Consider the following 26,613-nt stretch of genomic DNA (forward strand, 5'->3'; position numbering starts at 1 on the left):
TGGTAAAGGGATGGATTGAGCCCCCTGGTGAAATCCCCCCTGGACCATAATGCTGTTTGGTTATGTTTTATAATGGATGGTAATGAACTAGACTGGGTATAGTTAGCATAGTTGGAGATTGTATGGGGTAGGATGTGGATAATTGAGGTTTTAACATGATTTTGTACTATGGAAAATTAATAAAGAGGAAAAAAAAACAATAGGCAGTGAATAGGGATGAGCGAACTTTTGAAGTTCGGTTCAGTTCGATCCGGCGAACTTTCGTGAATTTCAGATCGGTCCGAACCGAAAACGAACCTTGCTCTAGCAGCTAAATAATTGCAGCTACAATAGTAGGAGTGTGATAGGTTATAGTTTCGTTTAGTTGCAGTTGATATTACAATGAAAAAAAGTGGGGAAAAAATTTCCAAAAATAATGAGAAAAAAAAATTATATAAAAAAATAATAATAATAATAATAGAAATAAAATTAATAAAATATAGTGAATCAAAGTGCCAAAATAGTGAAAAAAAAATATTGAAAAAAAAGTTTACAAGGAGGATGCGGCAGCACTTGATTGCACCCAGGCCAGTATTGTTGAGAAGAGACAAATCGAGAACCAGGAGGAGGCAGCAGTTGATCGATTCCAGGCCAGTATTATGGAGGAGAGGCTACTTGAGGAAGATGAGGCAGCAGTTGATTGATTTCAGGCCAGTATTATGGAGGAGAGGCTAATTAAGGAGGAGGAGGCAGCAGTTGATTGATTCCAGGCCAGTATTATCGAGGAGAGGCTATATGAGGAGGAGGCAGCAGTTGATCGATTCCAGGCCAGTATTATTAAAACCAGACTACTTCAGGAGCAGGAGGCAGCAGTTGATCGATTCCAGGCCAGGATTATCAAGGAGAGGCTACTTGATGAGGAGCAGGCAGCAGTTGATCGATTCAAGGCCAGTATTATCGAGGAGAGGCTATATGAGGAGGAGGCAGCAGTTGATTGATTCCAGGCCAGTATAATCGAGGAGAGGCTACTTGAGGAGGATGAGGCAGTAGTTGATCGATTACAGGCCAGTATTATTGAGGAGAGGCTACTTGAGGAGGATGAGGCAGCAGTTGATTGATTACAGGCCAGTATAATTAGAAAGAGACTACTAGAAGAGCAGGAGGAGGCAGCAGTTGATTGATTCCAGGCCAGTATTATCGAGGACAGGCTACTTGAGGAGGATGAGGCAGCAGTTTATCGATTACAGGCCAGTATAATTAAAAAGAGACTACTAGAAGAGCAGGAAGAGGCAGCAGTTGATTGATTCCAGGCCAGTATAATCGAGGAGAGGCTACTTGAGGAGGATGAGGCAGCAGTTGATCGATTACAGGCCAGTATAATTAAAAACAGACTACTTGAGCAGCAGGAGGAGGCAGCAGTTGATTGATTCCAGGCCAGTATTATCGAGGAGAGGCTACTTGAGGAGGAGGCAGCAGCAGTTTATCTATTCCAGGCCAGGATTATGGAGGAGAGGCTAATTGAGGACGAGGAGGCAGCAGTTGATCTATTCCAGCCCAGTATAATTAAAAAAAGACTACTTGAGCAGCTGGAGGAGGCAGCAGTTGATCAATTCCAGGCCAGTATTATTGAGGAGCGGCTACTTGAGGAGGAGGAGGCAGCATTTGATTGATTCCATGTCAGTATTATTTAAAACAGACCAGTTGAGGACCAGGAGAAGGCAGCAGTTGATGGCTCTCAGGCTAGTATTGTTACAAACAGACAAGTTGAGAAGGCAGTTTCCACCCAGTATGTTTCCAAATAGACAATTGACTGTGGGGGCATTAGTAGAAGTAGTGTTCTTTTGGACCCAGAAGGACCTAGTACAGACAACTAAAGTTTGAAGCTAAGGATATACATGTGTGTAAAAATCATTCTTTAAACATGACAACATGTTAATGTAGAGTTCAGATTTCTCAGCCTCTTTCACTATGTATGAGCTTATCAAGCTTTCCCTGTATCTTGTGATTTTTTTTTTATCTTCCTCTCTCCGGCTTCTCTCACAAACAATATATACTCCTTCTCTATCTCTCCCTGTACTTATCCAGTTGTTTTGATATGTAATCTATGTGTTTTCCCTCTCTGCCTAACGTACACCTCCTCTCTCTCTCTGCAGTCTAGACACACAATGAGAAAGAGCATGGACGCTCAGGCACTTCCTGTTCCTGGAGTGACGTCACACACCTTGATATTCACATAACAGGATACAAAGGATTATAGGAGTAATAATCCCTTGTAGCCTGTTCTATTCTCTGATTAAAGTACAGTTTTGCGACGCCGTTGCGATTTTAACGAACTTCGTCACTTTTTGCAAAGTTCGTAATGAATCTGGTTCGTAACGGTTCGGTTCTCTCATCCCTAGCAGTGGACAGTAGTTTACAGGAAAGTGAGACAATAGAGACCTGCTGAAAGCTGTAGGCAGGTAAAGCTTCTAGGTAGAGTTTAGGAGCTTCTTCAGGGTCCTGTACAGAATACACATTGTACTATATGGGCACCATTGTATGATGTTGTACGTCGAATAGGGTTTCAGGTTAAAAATGCCCAGGAAAGATCCTTGTATGTTCACAATACTGTAACCTGAGGTCAATGTAACTTGAAAGACCACCATATAAAGTCGATTATGAACCCTACTGTGAACAAGGACCAATGTAAGTGAATATATTTTGTGCACCTAGTTCCACAGAAGTTTCAGGAAAAGACTCCCAGTTGTCCCGCTTCCCTCGAATGTTGCCAGCTGTTCTCCTGCCAGGATTTTACTTTGAATGTTTATTTTTCCTAGAATTCTGACTCCTGATGAATCTCGATTAACCAAATAAGTGGAAACAGGCTACCTAAACTATCCATGTCTGTACGCCGAGCTGAAATGAAAGCTGCTTTCTGGCTTTTTACAAACAACAGGTTTTAGGCACCAACCAGGATCTACTACCTGTCTACAGAATGAGTAGACAACGATTTGTAGTTCAATATTCCTACAAAGCCTAACAAATTGGTCCCTGTTGGACACACATCTCAATTTAACTATCTATATACACTCACCGGCCACTTTATTAGGTACACCTGTCCAACTGCACTTTACCACTTAATTTCTAATCAGCCAATCACATGGCGGCAACTCAGTGCATTTAGGCATGTAGACAAGGTCAAGACAATCTCCTGCAGTTCAAACCGAGCATCAGTGTGGTAGGTGATTTGAGTGCCTTTGAACGTGACATGGTTGTTGGTGCCAGAAGGGCTGGTCTGAGTATTTCAGAAACTGCTGATCTACTGGGATTTTCACACACAACCATCTCTAGGGTTTACAGAGAATGGTCCGAAAAAGAAAAAACATTCAGCGAGCGGCAGTTCTGTGGGCGGAAATGCCTTGTTGATGCCAGAGGTCAGAGGAGAATGGGCAGACTGGTTCGAGCTGATAGAAAGGCAACAGTGACTCAAATAGCCAACCGTTACAACCAAGGTAGGCAGAAGAGCATCTCTGAACGCACAGTACGTCGAACTTTGAGGCAGATGGCCTACAGCAGCAGAAGACCACCTGTTACTAGCATGGTGTACCTAATAAAGTGGCCGGTGAGTGTATTTTGTGGGTAAAAACAGAGCACCCAGAGGAAACCTGCATGGTGTTTTCCGGGGAACAAATAAGGTATTAGCTCTTCTTGCTTCCCGATACTCCACTTCTGACTCATCTTGGAGGTATACCATAAGGGGTACCATATGGCAATCATTCCAACAAGTAAAGCTACGCCCATGGGCATGGTTTGCAGCTATTGGCCTGTATGTTTTTGCCCACTTGAAATGATTTCTGCTTCCTGGAAAATCCCTTTAAAAGGTTTATTCTCATTTTAGAAAGTTATTACCTATCACCCATGATGGAGGATGACTAGTGGATTGGTGTCTCTTTTGTTGCTACTGTGTTGTGCTAATACGGGACACTGTAATGATCACTGAAAAAAAGTATATGGCTACTCATCAAATCTGAATTTCAGGTTGGATTCTCATGCTATAGCTGCCACTTTTAAAGGGGTTATCCAGTGCTACAAAAACATGGCCAGTTTTTTACCACTTTTGAAACTTAATTGCAAACCCCACCTGAACTGAAGACAAGAGTGGGGCAAAACTGGCCATTTTTTGTAGGGCTGGATAACCCCTTTAAGCCCAACCCAAGCCCACATGATTTGGCCAATGGCCCCACTATTTTGTTGGTAAGCACATCATAACCTGGTTCCAGTCTCCACTGATGGCCTTTGTCTGTTGTAACTGAAGCCATACTAAAGGAGAAGTTCGGCCAAAAGTATTTTTTCATATGTTATAACGTATAGAAAGTTAGACAAATTTCTAATGTACATAAATTATGGAAAATGCCCATATACTGCTATTTCCCTTAATTTAGTAGATCATGGAGTGTTAGAATTCTGTCAAAAACCATGACATCACGAATCAGTTGTAATTCCTATAGAGTGTCTAGCAGAGGGCGCACTATATGTAGAAGTCAATGAGTACCATTGAGTTCTATATATAGTGCGCCCCCTGCTGGACACTCTATGGATTCAATTGATGTGAAAATGTACAGTATGTTTTTGATTGAATACATTTAAGAAATAATTTGGGGAGCAAGTGTCCTTAGTAAATAGGGTAATGTAAGTTTCATCAGTATATCACAAGTAAAGATTAAGGGCCCTATTAAAAGGAGCAATAATTGGATGAACCGGCCCCATTCAGCAGATTATCGCTCCATGTAATACAGACAAGGATCAGCTGATCGTTTCTTTAGGCCCAGAACTAAAATCATCGGGCGCCGACCATGCATCGCTACATGTATTAATGATGCGGGGCCAACGGCAGACATCACCTGTCCACGTTACCGCTCCTGTACACGTTTCCGCACCTGTTCACGTTAGGCAATATATTGGTTGAGATCATTGATGAACTCCATTAAAAAAAAAGGCTTTCACTCAAAGCCACAAAGAAGAAAACTCAAGCATTTGCTCCCTTCTCCTTTGAGGGGATCAGAGAGGCATCAAACACTGGACATCATAACAAGTAACCTGTGCACCGAGACCATTATGGAAACATCAGTGTTTTTTTATTGTTTTCACATTGGATTTCACATAAAATAGATAGGTAAAAAATGCTACATGGTTTTAAAGGCCAACATCAACCTTTGTCGAGAGACGTTTCCTCTCTTCCTGCAAATGTCTCCAACTCTGATTGGCTGAGAAGACAGTTTTGTTATATGATAAGCAGGTGCATTATTCTGTATACAGAAAAGACGTTAACCATGATTGGTCATGTGACTAAAAGATTTTTTTCACAGAAATATTGTTGCCATTTAAAACAATAACCCCCAAAAAGCTTAATTTGCCGAAACTTACCATAACATTGAAACGAAACATTGAAAATACTTAAAGTGAACGTCCACCTTTGAATTCTGTTTTGGATTTTTTTTTTTTTTTTACTTTAATTGGGAGCTTAATGCATATTGTTATATTGAATAAAGTTAGCTTGAAAGTGATTTCCCTATCCAAGCACTAGAGAACAAGTTGACACAACAAGCCACCATTAAGCAGTGGTGATTTTTAAACTCTTTAACTTTCTCATTTTAGTTATTTTATCATAAAATGCAAATTGTTGCAAATGTTTAAAATGTTTATATCAGTTATTTATGAGAAACATTGACCATTTTGATAAATTTGGAACCTGTACACATAAGGTACGACTGGCAAAACAGTGTGAAAAATTCAAAAATTCAAAATTCCCTTCAAATACACAAACAATGATAAATTCTCCGCATTATTATAAAATAAAAAATAATTTGTAATGTATCATATTGCAACTCGGCTCCATTTATCCATTTACCTGGAACAATGGAACTGAGCTGCAACATCACAGACAAATTGAGGACAAGAGTGGTGCTGTTTCTGGAAGAAAGCAGCTATATTATATTGATTACACCTATTGGACAGAAATATGGGCAAGTCACCAATCGATCATATCACTCCTCTTTAAATAAGCACCAAAGGACTCATAATATTAAAAAAGAAAACGTATTATTACACTATGCAAGTCTACTCCAGGCTTTATTTCCATCGCTCTTTCTATTTACCGCATATAAGAACAAGCCTTCCCTCCCCAGGAAGCTTATATGGTGATATTGTGTGTTTTATAGAATACATCAGGTAAGTAGATTAGTGCATTTTATTCCGAAAACCTGGTCATTCTGTTGGTCAAAAGGGTTATCAAGGCTTAGAAACAGTACAACTCTTGTCCTCATTTTGGGTGTGGTTTTGCAGTTCAATTGCATTTAAGTGAATGGAGCTCAATTGTAATACCACACACTGCCTGAAGACAGGGGTGGCACTGTTTTTTCTTTTAAGAAATTAGCTGTGTTATTAATAATCCTTTACTAAACCCCTGTAGATTTTTTGTAAACACAAAGAATACTTATGGAGGCTTATGTTACATTCATGATCTTTAGCAGTGTGATGCCACAAGCAACGTCCACCATTGAACAGCATTTTATCTAAAAAGGACTGGGACTGACAAAGACAGCCAAGTACAGTCCTCCATCATTCGTATAGACAGTATATAGAATTGTAGTGTGAACACACACACACACGTCATTACTGCTCTTTTCAAACAGGGGGCTCCGTTCTCGTGATTGGTGAAGGCCCAGATGGTCAGACCTCCAGCAATCGCCTATCCTGTGGATGTTTAATAACTGAAGTTCCTGGTCAAATCACTTAAATGATGTATTTCTGGTTGCCCACGCTCACAGCTAGAGGGAGCTAAGGAGTCTGCTGAAGACTGATCCATACAACTCTGTGAATGGAAGAAGAGCTCCAAAACCCTTAAAGATATAGACTTAAAGTGATCATCAGCACTGAATGTTGGTCAACTTAAAACTAAATGATATTCAAAGATAGACATTCACTGTCAACAATTTGTATTGGTCAGGGTCTTGGTGCTCTGACACCACCAATCGCTCTAACGTTCTAGGGGAGCTTTCTCCTTTTACACCATAATTGGTAAATGGGTATCTAAGTAGAGCAGTAATCGGTGCATTTGGTAATCGTGACTTATGAAATTCGAACATTAGGCATGTGATTCCCCATGGCTGCAGAACTTGGAATACCATCCTAGAGAGCCCAGGAAAACATGGATACAGCCATGGGCCATATTCTCCTGACAGCCCTAGGGCTACATCCAACTTCTGCTTCCGCAAGAAATAAAATATCAAGCGTTTAGGTTCGGAGAATGTTGCCAAACCTGAAAATTTTGACATTTTGTCCGTTTAACATTACTGAGTACTTCTCCAGGCTTGTTTTAGCAACTGAGGGGGTGTGAAAAAATTTTTTAACCCCTAGTTTCTCTTGTGATTTACTCTCCAAATCTTAGCTCGGCCATAGAGAATAGCCATGATTAAAGCCATTACATTATTATTGAGACCAACAACTCATTCAGATGGTCCAAACACTCATAAAGAAAATCTGTCAGTAGTTTTGAACCCTCATAACTGCTGACCGTTCAACATATAGGATGGGGACAGGAGTTAAAGCATATCTTAAGTTCCAGACATTCAGTTTGCATGACCGAAAAACAATGTCCAGGGTACCTCTACCACTAGTGCCTAAGAGGTGGACCATGCATACCAAGTGCCCAGAGTTCGTCAGGGTACTCCCCCACCTCCTTTGTCACTGAGTAACAGTTCTAGTGGTGTATTTTTAGGCTGTTTCAGGGATATTCTTAGGTGGAGCATTGGGTGGGCGTTAAAATGTCCCATGATTTGGGATTAAATTATCAATTGTATACAAGTAATTCCATAAATCATGTAGGAAAAAACAAAAAACAAAGATATAACCTCATTCTACAGATTGTGTATTGCCACAATAGTCCGGTATACAACAAATCTCTCATGGAAAGCTCCTAAAAATGGCCACCCATCTACATTGCGTGAGCAATTTTTCTCAACTGCACTAAGCTCTATCCCACATACTTGGTTCCTCCTTACCTATGATTATTAAATAGAAAAAAAACTATATAATGTCTTTTCTCAACCCCCCTCCCAAAACTGCCCAAACACCCACATTTTATGTCAACTTTCCTGCCAAAGTCCACTTCTACTCCTCAGGAATGTGTTCCCCAAGACATAGTAGGTTCCTCGGGCGAAGAATAAGTGATGTAGTCTTTTTAGATTCAGAATTTTAAAAGATTTCACGTATCCATATCTCCTTTATTAGAATAAAGTGGGGGAAGTGGATTTCAAGTGGAGAAGTTTCCCTGGGATTATTTTCTGATGAGCTCTGAGGTCAATTGACAGTCTGGATCATGATTAGGATCATAAGGCACAGGCAGCGCAACTCCGGTTCTCCGATCAACACACCAACATTTTCCACGTTGTCCATCAAGAGCTGGGTGACACTGAAAGAGACAGACAAGAGGCAAATCAGTCGAAATACAAGAGAAATTTATGTTAACCTCTTTATAGTATTTAAGTTCCTGATTTATAGTTTTATGCTTTTCTAAACTTATGACTTCCATAATGGTGCTTCAAGATGGTCCGTGCTTAGGTGGCCATATTGACCTGAACGATGCCTATAGGTATAGTACTGTGCAATTTTTTTGTCCCGAAAAGTTTGAGTTTGTATACTTTATTTATAGTTATATGATAGTGACACTTTAAGGAAATAAAATGACATCTGCCAAAATTTTGATTGGTCGAGTCTGGGAGTTTACACTTCCCACTGATAGTTTAGAGATTCAGTAGGTTTATGGTGTCCTATCTAAGGGTAGCATAAACTAGTGACAGAGAAGCTGAACTGAGTGTCGTATCACCTAAACTGTTCTGTGCAGCTGATGTAGAGATATCCTCCTGAATAACATAGACAATAAGTAGTCCTCTCCATTATGTGCATGAGCCCAGTAGTCCTCAATATTCATGAGAAGTAGAAAACTCCGCCCACCAGCTGCTGATTGACAGTTATATCCCCATGCCGTGTATAGGCAGTCAACTGTCAATCAGCAGCTGGAGGGCGGGGGGAGAGGTGTAACAAGAATCAGATTCTCCTGCATATTAGGAGAACAGTTGAACAGAATGATGTAAGAGATGTAGAGATTGTATATCGATTAGCTATGTCATAACCTTACGATTGACATCTGGGACCTCCACCAATTCTTACAATGACGGAAAAATGCTGATTGTTCCATTCTACACAGCAGTGCTCCTCCTGGCCACCTGCTTCCATTCACATGTATGGGTCTGGCCATCATCTGAGCAGGGAGAACCATAGAAGGGGATGCAGTACTGTGGCATTTTAACCTTACATTTGGTGGAGGTTCCATAAGAAATATGCAACCACTAGAGATGGAACCCATTAATATTAACAATAGTCAGTCACATCTGCCAAACCTTCTCCGATCACACGTCATATAGATTCATACAGATCACCAATGATGGTTCATGTATGGTAAGTGACTTACATACCTGCTTGGGGTTGAAGTTTCCATCCCGGTCACAATTTGGAATTGGGTAATTTAGAAAATCCTCCTGCGTCTTGGTCCTTAGAGAGGCCAATCTATCTAATGCTATATTTAATGCGACGTGGCACGTACCCTAGGAAGAACAACAATTTAAGGTAAATGCACGTAAAAATAACTATAAACACAAAAATTTGTGTAGTATGAGAAAAACATGTCTGCTTTCTTTCAAAAATAGCACCACACCTGTCCACAGGTCATTGCTGGTATTGCAGCTGACCACCTTTGAAGTTAAAGGGGCTGAGTTTTAATACCATTCCCAACCTGTTACTGGTTTTTGCATCCATGTTTTTCTAATCCTTTGAGCTCTTTGTGGGATACGGTCTAATGATAGAGTAATCCTCACTGAGTCATGTAAGCCACAGCTTAGTTACGCTCATCATGACTATGCTGAATCTGGTAGCATCATACATTCCTCTTACCATTTGGACAGGAAGATTGTTGACTGTTTTTTGGCTCGTTGAGTGCTTCTTCATTCTCTGCATTGCGTTCCGGTTCGCTTTCGCCTGCTCTTTTTGGATGCAGATCTTGTCGTTTGTAGGGCATGGATTTAAGCTGATATTTGGGTGGTCATCTTCAGCTGTAAAAAATAAATAAATAAATAAAAAAGGCCACATGATGCATGTTAAAAAAATATGTCATCCTTATACAAGAGGTCCATCATTAGTGGTATGACAGTAAAGTGGCCAAAATATGACTAAAAAATATGGCCGTAACTGCCCTATATTGAGATTATGCCAACTCTTTGGCAATGATGACTTTTCTTTTTAACTTTTTGAACATCTACATTGGAAAATGAGAGAATAGCTCTGTACACACAATAATACCCAATGGGGTGTTTGGGTCAGCACACAGTGGGCATATGGCTTCATACTAGAAAGATATGCGGCCTATATGCACTATGTCATACAGACTGTGACCAGGTCTCTACTGTGTCCAAAATGGTGAGGCCGGGGCAGTGATGGAATGGCCCACCAGAGGACCGGGAAATCCTCCGGTAGGCCCCCAACTTTAGAACACTGACTGACATGTTGTTTCTCACTGGCGCCCAGGATCATTTCCTCTGATGGGCTCCAGATACCTCAGTCCGACACTGCCAGGGGGATAACAGTAGGGATAACAAATGTTATCCGACAGTAATTAAAGGTATATAGACACCTTGAAGGTGCATCAGCTGTTCGGCACTGCTGTGGTATCTGCACTACACAGTGAATGGGGCCAATACAGTTGGCTCCTCTCTGCATCGGTGGCGAGTAAAGTTGAGCAAACTTAGATTAAAGAAACATGGCTGTCTTTGTCCACAAACAGCACCACACCTGTCCACAGGTTGTGTCCGGTATCGCAGTGATGGGAATAGTACAGAGCTTCAATACTACACACAACCTGTGCACGGGTCTGTTTTTTATTGGGGGGGGGATGTTTTTTTAATCCTATATATCAGCTAAGTAGTTAATTTTACGATTACTTCCCCGGGGTTAAAACCATGGCGGTTCCAACACATTCCATCTCTAGTATATTTATATTGATTTTTCCAAGCAGACGCCTTCCAAATGGCCTGTCGCTGGCAGCGGAAGCCCAGCGTCTATGTAATTAACTCCGAAACCTTCTCACTTTTAGGAATAACACTTCATGTTGGAAATGGAGAGTTACCCTCCATCATAAATCTCCCGGTCTGTACACATTACCATTTCTAGGATGGGAACAAGACGGATCAAGGCGCTCTGTTATTTTTCTCCCCACTTGCAGCCGAAGTAAAGTACATTCACAATCTGAGTGGATATTTATCAATGTCTGAGCCAAAAATGTGCCTGATGGTGTCACAGACAGATTCATAAATCTGGACCATTGGTTTTACATCTGCAGTTAGAGGGTGCCCTAACTTCCGGCACACAAGGTGCAATTATGCAGGTTAGTATGAGTAAGCCTTTATTAGAATGAGCCATGCTGAAAATTATAAAATAAGAATTTACACAGGAAAATACATACAAAACAATCATGACTTTTCCCCTCTAGTGTTTCCCTATATTCCTTGATAAACTCTCTTCCTCCATAAATTTCTAGCAAAGCAGCCTGCTATGTAATCCATCAGGCCTGTACAACTTTGTAGTAGGTAAGGGACGAAATATATAAAGGCCTCTCTGGACTGCAAAGAAATCTATGGGCAATGCTCCTGTAGTTTTTCTCCCAGTATGTAGTGCCCCCAGTAGATAGTTCCCCCAGTACTTAGATAATCCCTTGCAGGATGCCCTCAGAAGGTAGTTTGCCTCCAGGGGACGAGAAGACGCGCAATAGTTTGTGCGTGAAACAGCTGTGTCCATTCCATAACTGGAATGTCAATGTCAAGTCTGTCAAACATTTTTATTAAAGTTTTGTAATGCCCCCCCTAAAAGTTCTACAAATCACTAAATATAAACTTATTATGCACAATATGCACTATATATTTTCATAAAGTGCTTTTTTCCCTGCACTTACTGCTGCATCAAGGCTTCACTTCCTGGATAACATGGTGATGTCACGACTCCCAGAGCTGTGCGGGCTGTGGCTGCTGGAGAGGAGGATGACACTGATGATGATGAGGGGGGACACTGAGGGACACAGGACACTGGAGGGACACTAAGCATCCCTCTGCCATCATCCTCTCCAGCAGCCACAGCTCTGGGAGTCGGGTCGTGACATCACCATTTTAACCAGGAAGTAAAGCCTTGATGCAGTAGTAAGTTCAGGGAAAAAAGCACTTTATAAGCATTTCCAGTAATAAGTGTATATTGGGGATTTGTATAACTTTTGGGGGGCAAAGCAATGCTTAAAAAATTTTTTGCTGGACTTCTTTAACATTCGGGTGAGTGCCACTTTTTTATGTTCAGTTTGGATTATGGATGTGTTGAGCACCACTAGATATAGGATGGTGTATCGCATTTATATGGAAGTGAGAAACTGGTATGTACAAGTGAAGGATTCACTCCAGTCACTCTGTGCCCACTGACAAAATTAGGAGTATTGTCATAGCCAAGTATAGTATGTGTGTACTTCTTCTACTAACCTCCACAGTTTAACACTGCTCTGGATAAGCCCCCTCTCTCTCCAAGTAACCCACTATCAGAGTATCCAAAGTATTCCAAGTGTCTCAAAACTAAAGTCTTGCAAGGGAAACTCAATTGGCAAAGTTCTGCATTATTGCACTTTATTAACGAGGCTGACATAACGTGTACTGTGCCTTTAAGAAGTTACAAGTAAATGTTTGCACCTGTTTAAGTACTTGCTGGACTCTGTAGTTCCTTGCACTACACCTGCACCTTCACCAAGCTGTAATGGGTGTGTGTCGGGGACCCAGGTAAGGGCTCATACCACTCAGGCCCTATGACAAGAGCTAAAGAGTTACACCACCTGCCTTAGCTAATGGCACCTGGCTGCCCTGGGTTACCGCAATCACAACTATTGGAGTGTTGGGGTTCCATTTCCATAGAGATAACTGGAAGGAAATAAAAGGAAAGACGCTGGTTACACCTCCCCAATAAATCAGGTAGAAATAAGTCTGTCATGTGCCCAACATGAGGTATATTTAAGGCCAGTTTCTGGCCACTGACAAACAGATGGGCATGAACTTAAAGTGTCACTGTCACCATAAAAAATAACATCTGACATGTCAAAGAGAAAAGTATTGATCGGTCCGGGTTGGAGTGTTAAGAACTGTGCCGATGGTAAGAAGGAGTGCAAAAGCAACCTGCAGATGCAAGGGATTACCATACATACTCCCCCCAGCGTACACACGATAACCTGCTCTATAGATATTAAAAAATGAGGATCTTAGCAAATTATTTGATCAGAGTGTACCATGTCACCATGTTAAGGTGTCCTCAGAGACATGGTCCCTACTGTAGCATTCTCACACTAGCAATGCCAACAGCTAGAGTAGGACCATGTTTCTGAGGACACCTTAACATGGTGATATGGTACACTCTGTTTGATCAAATGGTTTGCTAAGATCCTCATTTTTTAATATCTGTAGAGCAGGTTTTTATCGTGTGTACACCGGGGGGAGTAAATACGGTAAGCACTTGCACCTGCAGGCAGGGCGTAGCTACCGCGGTCGCAGCGGCGACCGGGCTTGCCACGAAGGGAGGCCCGCGAGGCCCTCCCGATCAATCACTCTTGCGACCGCAAGCATTGTTTTGCTTGCGGTCACAAGAGTCCGGCTCCGTCTTCCCCCGGCTGCTGCGCGGCTGCCAGGGGTGTCGCGTCTTATCCCCGGCAGCGCGCGCATCCCAGAGCTCCCTGCGCGCCTTGGGCCCTGACTTCTGGTTCCGGTGCCCAGGGAGCTCTGGGATGCGCGCGCTGCCGGAGATAAGACGCGACACCCCTGGCAGCCGCGCAGCAGCCGGGGACAGACCAGGAGGAGTGAGGATCAACGTGGGAGCACGTTATCAGTGAGTTAAGTTTTGTTTTTTTATCAGCCTGCAGGGTTGGGGGAAAGAGGGGGGCATCTATGAGGGTGGGGGGAAAGAGGGGGCATCTATGAGGGTGGGGGGAAAGAGGGGGCATCTATGAGGGTGGGGGGAAAGAGGGGGGCATCTATGAGGGTGGGGGAAAAGAGGGGGATCTATGAGGGTGGGGGGGAAAGAGGAGCCATCTATGAGGGTGGGGGGAAAGAGGAGCCATCTATGAGGGTGGGGTGGGGAAGATGGGGCCATCTATGAGGGTGGGGGGGAAAGGGGACCATCTATAAGGGAGGGGGGGGAAAGGGGACCATCTATAAGGGTGGGGGGGAAAGGGGACCATCTATGAGGGTGGGGGGGAAGGGGACCATCTATGAGGGTGGGGGGAAGGGGACCATCTATGAGGGTGGGGGGGAAAGGGGACCATCTATGAGGGTGGGGGGGGGGAAGAGGGGGCCATCTATGAGGGTGGGGGGGAAAGAGGGACCATCTATAAAGGAGGGGGGAAGGGGACCATCTATAAGGGAGGGGGGAAGGGGACCATCTATAAGGGAGGGGGGGAAAGGGGACCATCTATAAGGGAGGGTGGGGGGAGAGGGGGCCATCTATAAGGGAGGGTGAGGAGAGAGGGGGCCATCTATAAGGGAGGGGGGAGAGGAGGCCATCTATAAGGGAGGGGGTAGAGGGGGCCATCTATAAGGAGGGGGAAGAGGAGGCCATCTATAAGGGAGGGGATAGAGGGGGCCATCTATAAGGAGGGGGAGAGGAGGCCATGTATATGGAGGGGGGAGAGGAGGCCATCTATAAGGGAGGGTGTGGAAGAGGTGGCCATCTATAAGGGCAACATGGGGGGAGAGGGGCCATCTATTTGGGGGGGCAACATAGGGGAAGAGGGAATACACAGAGGGGGGCATATATTATTAGGGGGTCACATAGAGTCAGGGCTACCCACTAAATGAGGGTGTAAAGGGGCCAATACAGATGTGCAGTGTGTATAGAGATGAGGATTGTGCCAGAGTGAGGAGCCTAATATGTCTGTCTGGCAGATTCTGTGGATTTGTGGCTCAGAGAAGTTCTCATAACGGCCCAGGACGGATGGAGAAGATGAAAAGGAAAGAACTCTGATCAGAAAAGACGTCTCCTGTGAGTCACCTGATATAACTGCACTGTAATGTATATGGTGTATAGAGCCTGTGTAGAGCTGGGGCCACCTCTATATGACTGGATGAGGTGATTTAGTATACTGGATTTGGTCAGTAACAATATGGTGGTGATGGTAGTGGTTGTGGTGTGGCAGTAATGTTTCCTTCCTATATACTGGTATTACTGGTAATATTGGTCTCAGTATACAGGACTTGGTCGGTAACAGTATGGCGGTAATATGTACGGTGATAATACTTTCTCTTCCAATATGTTGGTGTTATTGGTAATATCTGTCTTGGGGTGTGTGTAGATATATATATATATATATATATATATATATGTATATATACACCAATAGCATCACTTGGTTGTGAAAGGAGGGGGGGGGGCCCAAGTTGGCCTCTCGCAGCAGGGCCCAGGAGACATTAGCTACGCCCCTGCCTGCAGGTGCTGTTGCACTTTCTGGTTTTTGGCTGTACTTAAGCCACATGTAGTGTACAACCTACAGTGTGAACATAGGCATAGAGGTGCTGGCAATTTTTGTTTTTTTTCTGATAGTCAATGTAACTCTATGGAGTCCAACTGATTTTGCTGACACAGAGCAGGGAGCGGACCACACTGCAGCGCAGTTCTCAACCCACTTGTTCTCATGATTGGTCAGCTATGAATTCGTACAAAGCTATGAATTCGTACAAAGCTCTCATTTTTCCTAATTAACTACATGTCCTCTTTAAGCTGGTCATACATTTCAGGTAACTAACGGCTATCTCTCCTTATAGCTTGGCTATGGGCTATACACACATTAGGGGACATTGATCAAACTTACGGCCGGGGCGTACGCTAGGGAGAAGGCACAGATTCGCCTCTTCTCCCTGACGTACACCTGCCGTATCCCGTGTGTGGTCAGCTTTAACCTAGCCAGCCTCATCTGATCCCATATAAGAATGAAATTGTTGATAAAGTTGCTCCTGGCTATATTGAACGGAGTCAGACTGAGTAGCCGCGTAGGGCTCAGCATTGCCCAGGTGGTTTTAAAGGGGTATTCTATATTGTACAAAAATATTGTGATATTGCTGGAAACCATATACTCACCTTCCCTGCACCTGCTGCTGACAGGAGCAGTCCTATTGCACAGTGCTTCAGTGGGTTAGTGCCTGCATTGCCTGCTTAGCCAATCAGTGGGTGAGGTGGAAAACAAGAAAAACAGCATAGGTGTCAGGGGCAAAGGAGTTAAGTATATGTTTTTTTATGGTTTCCAGCAATACCATCACTTTAAAAAAAAAATCTATTATACGCCTTTAGGCTATGTTCACACTGCGTATGAATCCGTCCGTAGATCGTACGCCGCCGTACATGTGCGGCTGAAACTACGGGCGTGGGAAAAATAGACATGCGGCCGGATGCGTACGAAGCGCGAACATACGCCCGCAGTACAGTTATGCTTCCCTAGCTTGTTTCGAAGCGATCTGAAACAGGTCATTTACTTGGAAATCTTCGCCCAGCCCCGTAAACCACACAGAACCTTTTGGATCGAAAAATCAAGTTCAGTTTGGCTGAAATAAGTACTTCGTACGGGACCACATGGAAATCCACGGCCGTGAGTTTCAACATTTCCGTCCTCAAACAATGGTCGTGTTCATTTTTCACTGCGCCGTATACGATCCGGCCGTAAGCTCATACGTAGTGTGCATTGTGCGGGCGTATATCGTATACTTTCAAGCGAACACATCAACCTCAAAACTATGTGCGTATATTCGCACTACGAACGGATTCATACGCAGTGTAAACATAGTCTAAAAGGAGAAGTCCATCGAAAATTTTTATTAAAATATTGTATTGCCCCCCAAAATTATACAAATCACCAATATACACCTATTACAGGAAATGCTTATAAAGTGCTTTTTTCCCTGCATTTACTACTGCATCAAGGCTTCACTTCCATGATAACATGGTGATGTCGCGACCGACTCCCAGGTTAAAAAATCTCAGGTCTTCCAGTACTTATCAGCTCCTGTATGCCTTGCATATCTGTGTCTATGTCAAGGACATACAGCAGTTGATAAGTACTGAAAAACTTGTGATTTTTTTAATGACTTTCTGACACCAGTTGATTTAAAAGAAGGAACAAAATCGCTGGAGTTGCCCTTTAAGTAGATCTTGTATGCATTTTTTAAATAAGCCATTCCCGTCTGCTCCCCTAATGCAGGATGGCAGAGACTGTAGTGAGTTAGGGATATGCAGCCTGATACGCACTGACACAGACAGAAAGGAGCCAGGAAAAGTGTTAACGCTTTGGGGAGTTGCTGCTTTTGGCAAATTTACTTGTAAAACAACATCAAAGCTGCAGTGCAAACCCCAGTGTTGGGTCCAAGGTGTTAATGGGGTCACCCCTGGCTCCCATCCCCCTCCCCCACCACCCTGTATGCATTCTGCTGTTCTGCAGCCCCAGTTCTCTTATGAGCTCATGGAAAGTCTGACAGCCCCTCCAGAAGGTGCTGGCTGGTCCATGTGTATTTCTCTCGAGCATAGCTGGCGTGACATCCATCCAAGATGGTAATCTCAGAAAGCAGCCTGGAGCCAGGCCAGATTGGCAAGTGATTTTCCTCCTTTATGGGCAACAGGGGAGGATGTAAGGAATTTTAACGTCTTGGCTGCTGGTCGACTGTGCAGGAGGATACAGAGATTTTTCAGGGATATTTTTGCCCTACAATTTTATTTCAGGCATCATCATGTACTAAAAGGTCAATGTACCAGTCCCTTAGACATATAATTTCCCATCATCCCATACCAAACATTTTCTTCTCTATGACTCAGGCTCCCTATCCATTACTTGCCACCAATTGTACCTTCCCTTATATACCCCATTACCTTATGGGGTATACCCATTACCTCTTTAGGAAGCCATTTCTGCCGATTATTGCTCCGTATAATAGAGACAACGATCAGCCAATGAAACAATCATTGGCTGATCGTTGGTTTAGGTTTGGGCATAAAATCGCTGTGGCCGACCGCCCATCGCTATGTGTAAAAGCAATGCGTGGCCGACAGCTGGCGATTCCCCAAACACCTGATACCTTACCTCTCCCCGCTCCAGGCCTTCTCTCCTGTGCTCCACAGCTTCTCTCCTGTGTTCTGCAGGCCCGGACAGCCACGGCCTGTGATTGGCTGAGCGGTCTGTGAGCTGACAGGCCGGTTAGATGCTGCTGCCACCAGGAAGCTGCGGAGCACAGGAGAGAAGACTGGGAGCGGAGAGCGGTAAGGCATCAGGTGTTTGTTCAAGGGCTGCAAGGTGGTAGCACCCTGGTGTTGTTATCTACTGCCAGTCACACACTGAGGTGGTAGCGGTGACTTCTATGGTGGTTGGTAGTGTAGTATAGCCTAGCTGGTGATAGTTCTGTCGTGTAGCCAGTGCTATTTCAGCACACAGGTGTGGGGGTATACCTGCTTTGTTTGGTGGTTGGGTGTATTGTTCCCCTGAAATGGTCGGTGACCTGCCGGGTTGCGATGGGTCTCTTGGGCTCGTGTCACAGTGGTCCGGAGTGGGAAGATGACCCACCCGGACTGTCTGTACCGCCACCCACAGAAAGGGGAAAATAACCCAAGTAATGTGTAGCCGGTATGTGTAGGTGCTGGTGCCAGTCCCAGTAGAATAAATAAGATGGCTTTACTGATCTTGTCTCTTGTAATACAGGATAGATTGGCAATAGATAACTTCGTGATACAGACTTGAGCTCACTGAATCAGTGCTGGGAGATACCCTAAGTGCTGAGGTAGAGTAGCAGTGCTTGTGGAGCTTAATGTTGAGGAGAGTAGAGGAGTTTGTCGGGAGAGACCCAACCAGGGTAGTAGTGTGCTCTGCCAGAACTTGATAGAGAGATACCTGAGAGAAGAATACTTGTGACTTGTGAGAAGAATACTTGTTCCCATGTTTTACTAAACAACCTTTTTCCCTGCAGTGTCGGGGTACCCATCCTACTAGGGTGACACAAGCCCCAGACTAAGTTACCTGGGCAAAGCTAAGTGTCTGAGGGTGTCCCAGTTTCACCTGCGCTGCAAGTACATAGACCTTGGTTGCGGTAGCTTTGCTCTATCCGGGTCACTTCCTCTGCCTTCACGGCATGGGCTCGGGTGATCTCTGACTTTAGGGGTTTAACACTGCATAGTGTCTGTAGTTATAGCTTGGAGGTAAAAAGTCTCTGAGTTCTCCATACACGTGTGTCTGACTACTTCACAGCTGGTCTATCCCAGACAGGGAACCCAGCAGAGCCAAGCCCTTGCTAAGTACTGCCTGGTCTGTGTATGTCCTACTCCTCAGAGAATCAGAGGGAAACTGACACTACATTTCCTCTCCCCAAGTGACTACTTCTTACAGGGTATGTTAGAGTCCCTGTGAGTGGTGGAGAAGAGAGTGTGCATAGAAAGGAGAATAGAGATAGATACACAAGTAAGAAGTATCTCCACTGGTCCACAGAATCACATAACATAAAGAAATAAAGAAACAATAACCCTTATGTGACTACAGCTGTACATATATACAAGATTATACATAAAACATCTATCGGTGAAACTCCCAAACACCTCCATCACCAACTTAAGTTTGAGTACTAGGCTTTTGCGACAGGTGACAGATAAAGAACCGCCTTAGACCGCATTCACACGTTCCAAGAAATGCCTGTAACGGACATGGAATGCCTGTAACAGACCACCTCCTGCCCGGGCAGCATCTATGATAAGATGGTGGGAGCGGGGGAACTGTACGAATATGCACCGCTGATATACATTACAGCGCAACACATATGCATACAGTTCCCTGCTTCCACCATCTTATCACAGATGCTGGCCGGACGGGGGAGTCTGTTACAGGCATTCCACATCCGTGTTCCGTGTGGAACATGGAATGTGTGAATGCAGCCTTATTGCCCGATTATCGGGCCGACTAATAGGTCCAGAAGAGACCTCCAGTGATAAGCTTATTCCAGGGTGGATTACTACATACAGTCAGAAGTAGTTGCTGACATGTCCATCCCATGTATACTTATGATGGATGTAACTTAAAGGGAACCCATCTCCATAAAAATTCTACCTAGGCTATCTGCATCAAATGACAGAGCAGAAAGAGCTGAGCAGATTGGTATATATCTTTATAGGAATAGATTCAGTATAACTTGTGATTTAGTGATTAAAATCTCTGATGTTTCTATGCTAAAGAGTCCAGTCTATTGAGTGACACCGCCCACTGGACTCCTTATCACAGAATGAGCAGGAATTTCAATCAACAAATACAAGTTATACTGAATCTTTTCCCATAAAGATATATATCAATCTGCTCAGCTCTTCTTCTCTATAACATGATGCCGATAGATTAGAGAGCATTGCCTTGGTGACAGGTTCCCTTTTTTGACATGATTCATCATGCATAGGGACCCATAGTAAAAAAAAAAAAACGTACCATGCAAAATACTTTTTTTTACAGGATTCAGCTCAATAGAATAATGCAGAGGTCTGTGTTATTCAATCTTACAGAGCTCACGTGACACACTGTTGGGGGTATATGCCTATGCCACGCGCTTACATTGAACAGTCTTGGCTGTATATCCTTACATGTTTTGGCTTTTGGAAGTCACCCACTTCAGTATGGAGCTTGATAGATTATTGCCGACAAACCCTTTTGTTCTTGGACAGATAAGTCACCACCAGAGTTGTCTGGCTCTGGCTTATCCCTCCCCATAAGAAACACAGGGAAATCCAGCTGTGCAAGACAAGAGAGATATGCAAGAAGCTATTGTATGTAGTTTTGTTTGTTTTTTCTTATGGCAGGGCAGATGGTGTATTCTTTCCAGTCTGGAGAGCAAGAGAGGTTTTCTATGGGGATTTGCTGCTGCTCTGGACAGTTCCTCACATGGACAGAGGTGGCAGAAGAAAGCACTGCGTCAGACTGGAAAGAATACACCACTTCCTGCAGGACATACAGCAGCTAATAAGTACTGAAAGCCTGGAGATTTTTTTATTAGAAGAAAATTACAAATCTCTGGCTCTTTCTTGCTCCAGTTGATTTGAAAATAAAAAAAATTTGATATACAACCCCTTTAACCGGGGTAAAATATTCAATTTTGTGCTCTACAATTTTGACGTCTCCAACCCAACACCTGGGCCCTGTGCACCATTATATTCCCCCTTGTTCTACCCAAATGACGGTAACTTGTACATCTCCTCTATCTTGAAAACATTTCTTTCCGGGTTCTTCTCTGTTTTTGACTATTCTGACTTTACCATATAATAAACTTATAAAATGTGTATCTTTCTTTAATCTTCAACCTTTACGAGTCTCTCCCCAGATTTCCAAGTGCTAAATCTTCCTATTCATGGCACATTACCTGCAGGTGAAGTGAACCGAGCCCACATGCGTTTCCTCCTGATATCCAGGAAATCCTAGCAGATTACTCCCTGCCGAAGCTTTATTGCTATAAACTCTAGGAATGTGTGGCCGTTCTCCAGCTCTCTCTGCTGCTCAGCCTCCAGCTGCTGAGAGGGCTCCAAACCTTATCCTTCCTCCTCCTCCTCTCAAGTGGCTGGCCCTCACTTATGGGACATTTACTTTACTTCTTTACTGTATATCTGATGCCCCGCGCCATCATCTTACTGCAGAATAATATTACAACATGGATCCTTGTGCAAGTAATAACAATATAATAGAAGTCACCACAAATATACTGTCTGACTGGCTTTACTCCATATAACCTCCCTATATCTCCTCCTATTACTACATATACCCATCTATATCTCCTACTATTACTTCATATAACCTCCCTATATCTCCTACTATTACTCCATATACCCTCCCTATATCTCCTCCTATTACTCCATATACCTCCTATATCTCCTCCTATTACTCCATATACCCATCTATATCTCCTCCTATTACTCCATATAACCTCCCCTATATCTCCTCCTATTACTCCATATAACCTCCCTATATCTCCTCCTATTACTCCATATAACCTCCCCTATATCTCCTCCTATTACTCCATATAACCTCCCTATATCTCCTCCTATTACTCCATATACCCTCCCCTATATCTCCTCCTATTACTCCATATACCCTCCCCTATATCTCCTCCTATTACTCCATATACCTCCCCTATATCTCCTCCTATTACTCCATATACCCTCCCCTATATCGCCTCCTATTACTCCATATAACCTCCCTATATCTCCTCCTATTACTCCATATAACCTCCCCTATATCTCCTCCTATTACTACACATACCCATCTATATCTCCTACTATTACTCCATATAACCTCCCCTATATCTCCTCCTATTACTCCATATAACCTCCCCTATATCTCCTCCTATTACTCCATATAACCTCCCTATATCTCCTCCTATTACTCCAAATAACCTCCCCTATATCTCCTATTATTACATAGAACCTCCCTATATCTCCTCCTATTACTCCATATAACCTCCCCTATATCTCCTCCTATTACTCCATATAACCCCCCTATATCTCCTCCTATTACTCCATATATCCTTCCCTATTACTCCATATAACCTCCCCTATATCTCCTCCTATTACTCCATATACCCTCCCCTATATCTCCTCCTATTACTCCATATAACCTCTCCTATATCTCCTCCTATTACTCCATATAACCTCCCCTATATCTCCTATTACTTTATATAACCTCCCTATATATCATCCTATTACTCCATATAACCTCCCTATATCTCCTCCTATTACTCCATATAACCTCTCCTATATCTCCCCCTATTACTCCATATAACCTCCCCTATATCTCCTATTACTCCATATAACCTCCCTATATCTCCTCCTATTACTCCATATACCCTCCCCTATAACTCCTCCTATTACTCCATATAACCTCCCCTATATTTCCTCTTATTACTCCATATATTCTCCCCTATATCTCCTCCTATTACTCCATATACCCTCCCTATATCTCCTATTACTCCATATACCCTCCCTATATCTCCTCCTATTACTCCATATACCCTCCCCTATATCTCCTCCTATTACTCCATATAACCTCCCTATATCTCCTCCAATTACTCCATATAACCCCCCTATATCTCCACCTATTACTCCTATATCCCTCCTATTACTCCATATAACCTCCTATATCTCCTCCTATTACTCCACATAACCTCCCCTATATCTCCTATTATTCCATATAACCTCCCTATATCTCCTCCTATTACTCCATATAACCCCCTATATCTCCTCCTATTACTCCATATAACCTCCCTATATCTCCTCCTATTACTCCATATAACCTCCCCTATATCTTCTACTATTACTCCATATAACCTCCCCTATATCTCCCCCTATTACTCCATATAACCTCCCTATATCTCCTCCTAATACTCCTATATCCCTCCTATTACTCTATATAACCTCCTATATCTCCTCCTATTACTCCATATAACCTCTCCTATATCTCCTCCTATTACTCCATATAACCTCCCTATATCTCCTCCTATTACTCCATATAACCTCTCCTATATCTCCTCCTATTACTCCATATAACCTCCTATATCTCCTCCTATTACTCCATATACCCTCCCCTATATCTCCTCCTATTACTCCATATAACCTCCCTATATCTCCTCCTATTACTCCATATAACCCCCTATATCTCCTCCTATTACTCCATATATCCTCCCTATATCTCCTCCTATTACCCCATATAAGCCCCCTATATCTCATCCTATTACTCCATATACCCTTCCTATATCTCCCCCTATTACTCCATATAACCTCCCTATATCTCCTCCTAATACTCCTATATCCCTCCTATTACTCTATATAACCTCCTATATCTCCTCCTATTACTCCATATAACCTCTCCTATATCTCCTATTATTCCATATAACCTTCCCTATATCTCCCCCTATTACTCCATATACCCTCCCCTATATCTCCCCCTATTACACCATATACCTAACCCTCCCCTATATCTCCTCCTATTACTCCATATACCCTCCTCTATATCTCCTCCTATTACTCCATATATCCTCCCCTATATCTCCTCCTATTACTCCATATACCTCCCCTATATGCCCTCCTATCACTCCATATACCCTCTCTATATCTCCTCCTATTACTCCATACACCTCCTATATCTCCTCTTATTACTCCTATATCCCTCCTATTACTCCATATATCCTCTCTTATATCTCCTCCTATTACTCCATATAACCTCCCTATATCTCCTCCTATTACTCCATATACCCTACTATATCTCCTCCTATTACTCCATATAACCTCCCCTATATCTCCTCCTATTACTCCATATACCCCCTATATCTCCTCCTATTACACCATATATCCTCCCCTATATCTCCTCCTATTACTCCATAGAACCTCCCTATATCTCCTCCTATAACTCCATATAACCTCCTATATCTCCTCCTATTACTCCATATATCCTTCCTATATCTCCTCCTATTACTCCATATATCCTCCCCTATATCTCCTCCTATCACTCCATATAACCTCCCTATATCTCCTCCTATTACTCCATAATAACCTCCCCTATATCTCCTCCTATTACTCCATATAACCTCCCTATATCTCCTCCTATAACTCCATATAACCTCCTATATCTCCTCCTATTACTCCATATATCCTTCCTATATCTCCTCCTATTACTCCATATATCCTCCCCTATATCTCCTCCTATCACTCCATATAACCTCCCTATATCTCCTCCTATTACTCCATAATAACCTCCCCTATATCTCCTCCTATTACTCCATATAACCTCCCTATATCTACTCCTATCACTCCATATACCCTCTCTATATCTCCTCCTATTACTCCATACACCTCCTATATCTCCTCTTATTACTCCATATAATCTCCCCTATATCTCCTCCTATTACTCCATATATCCTTCCTATATCTCCTCCTATTACTCCATATAACTCCCCTATATCTCCTCCTGATGGGGGCCCTTTGTCCATTAGACTAGAAAGAATACACTTCCTGTAGAACATACAGGAGCTGATAAGTACTGGTAGGATTGAGATTGTGAAATAGAAGTAATTTACAATTCTGTATAACTTTCTAAAACCAGTTGATCCAGTTGATTTTTTTTTTTTTTTGGGGGGGGGGGGACATTTCTCTGGAGTACCCCTTTAATCTTAGTAAAAATACAGATGTACAGACCTAAAATTCTTCTAATGATAAAGAAATTCTTCTGGTCTTTTTAAGAAAAACAGGTGGGAATTTAGGAGGTGATATACGGTGCGGAGAGGTGGGTGAAGGGATTTCTCTCAGCTCATTAAAGCCTGTGGCTATGGTAGCATGCCAAAGTAAATCTGCTCTGGTTTGTCAAACTTTTCATTGTCGGCTTTAGAGGATTTTTATATTAAAACGATGAAGAATCATTATAGAAACATTTTCCGTCATATAAAATTTTCTCCTGCTAGACCAAAATAGGGCTGTGACGGCAAGGAAAGAAACCCAGCTCCACAACTTATTCTTACTACATATGGGTGCCTTTAGATAACACTAAACTTTAGATAAGGCTGGGTTCACACAGTTTTTTTCATCTGTTTTTACAAAAAAATGGATTAAAAAATCGGATGGAAAAACAGATGCTTTTCTGTGCATCTGTTTTGATCAATTGGGCCATGGGCAATAAGTGATGGTAACAACTCCTTCCAATAACACAGGTCATAGAGCATGCCTAGAAACCTTTCCTATAGTAGTGAAGAGTCTGCTCTAGACCATTGTCTCCAGTGGTGTAAGTATAATGTGTAAGGGCACCTTAACCGAGCCCACTCCATGTTGTCCTTGTCCTGCTGCTGGTCCCAGTCAGTCAGTGTATCGAAACGTCAGGTCAGTCACTAAACCAAAGTCTCTCTAATAGGGATGCATCCAACTTTTTCCGCCACCAGGATTCAAATACCAATTGATCGCATTTGAGCATGTTTGAGTTGCACTCATCCCTACTCTTTATCCTTTTTTCTGCCATATTAGAGGTAAGTTTATGGGGAATTGCCATCTGGGCTCCACAGGATAGAGGATAACAAGCTGATCGGTGAGGGTCTGGCTGCTGGGACTCCCACCAATCCTAAAAACAAGCGTGTGCAGCCACCATGGCCTACGTTCCATCTTTTGCCCAAGAGACCACTGAATGTTTTTTTCGAGTTCAGCATTTGGAAATATTTGGCTGCCCATTCCAAGGAGATTGTGTCCCCTTTCTAAGGATTGATGGGTGTCCCAGTGGTCAGACTGCAACTGATCGGCTTGAATACCCCTTCAAGGAAACACAACACAGAAGAAAAGTATGGAATTTGTACTGCACGCTCTAGATGTTGATGGTAAACAACACAAAGACTAACAAATGTTGTTAAAAACCTTAAAGGGAATCTGTCACTAGGTTTATGGTGCTTTAAATGAGGGCAGCATAAACTAGTGATATGAATGCAAAATTTTGTTCAGCTGTTCTCCTAATATGCA

General features: G+C 43.0%; 1 protein-coding gene across 1 annotated transcript in view; it reads right to left on the reverse strand.

Moving 5' to 3' along the window:
* Nucleotides 1–6,068: 6,068 nt before the first annotated feature.
* Nucleotides 6,069–26,613, reverse strand: part of IGFBP4 (insulin like growth factor binding protein 4) — a 36,301-nt gene continuing 15,756 nt past the window's right edge. Inside the window, exons 2-4 of the mRNA XM_069952820.1 lie at nucleotides 9,967–10,124; nucleotides 9,492–9,620; nucleotides 6,069–8,428 (exon numbers count right to left, since the gene is read on the reverse strand). Coding sequence (XP_069808921.1) covers nucleotides 8,294–8,428; nucleotides 9,492–9,620; nucleotides 9,967–10,124 — 422 coding nt within the window. The 3' untranslated portion in view covers nucleotides 6,069–8,293. The remainder of the gene's footprint in view (nucleotides 8,429–9,491; nucleotides 9,621–9,966; nucleotides 10,125–26,613) is intronic.

Source organism: Dendropsophus ebraccatus, chromosome 14 (genome assembly GCF_027789765.1).
Source record: "Dendropsophus ebraccatus isolate aDenEbr1 chromosome 14, aDenEbr1.pat, whole genome shotgun sequence".
NCBI lineage: Eukaryota > Metazoa > Chordata > Amphibia > Anura > Hylidae > Dendropsophus > Dendropsophus ebraccatus.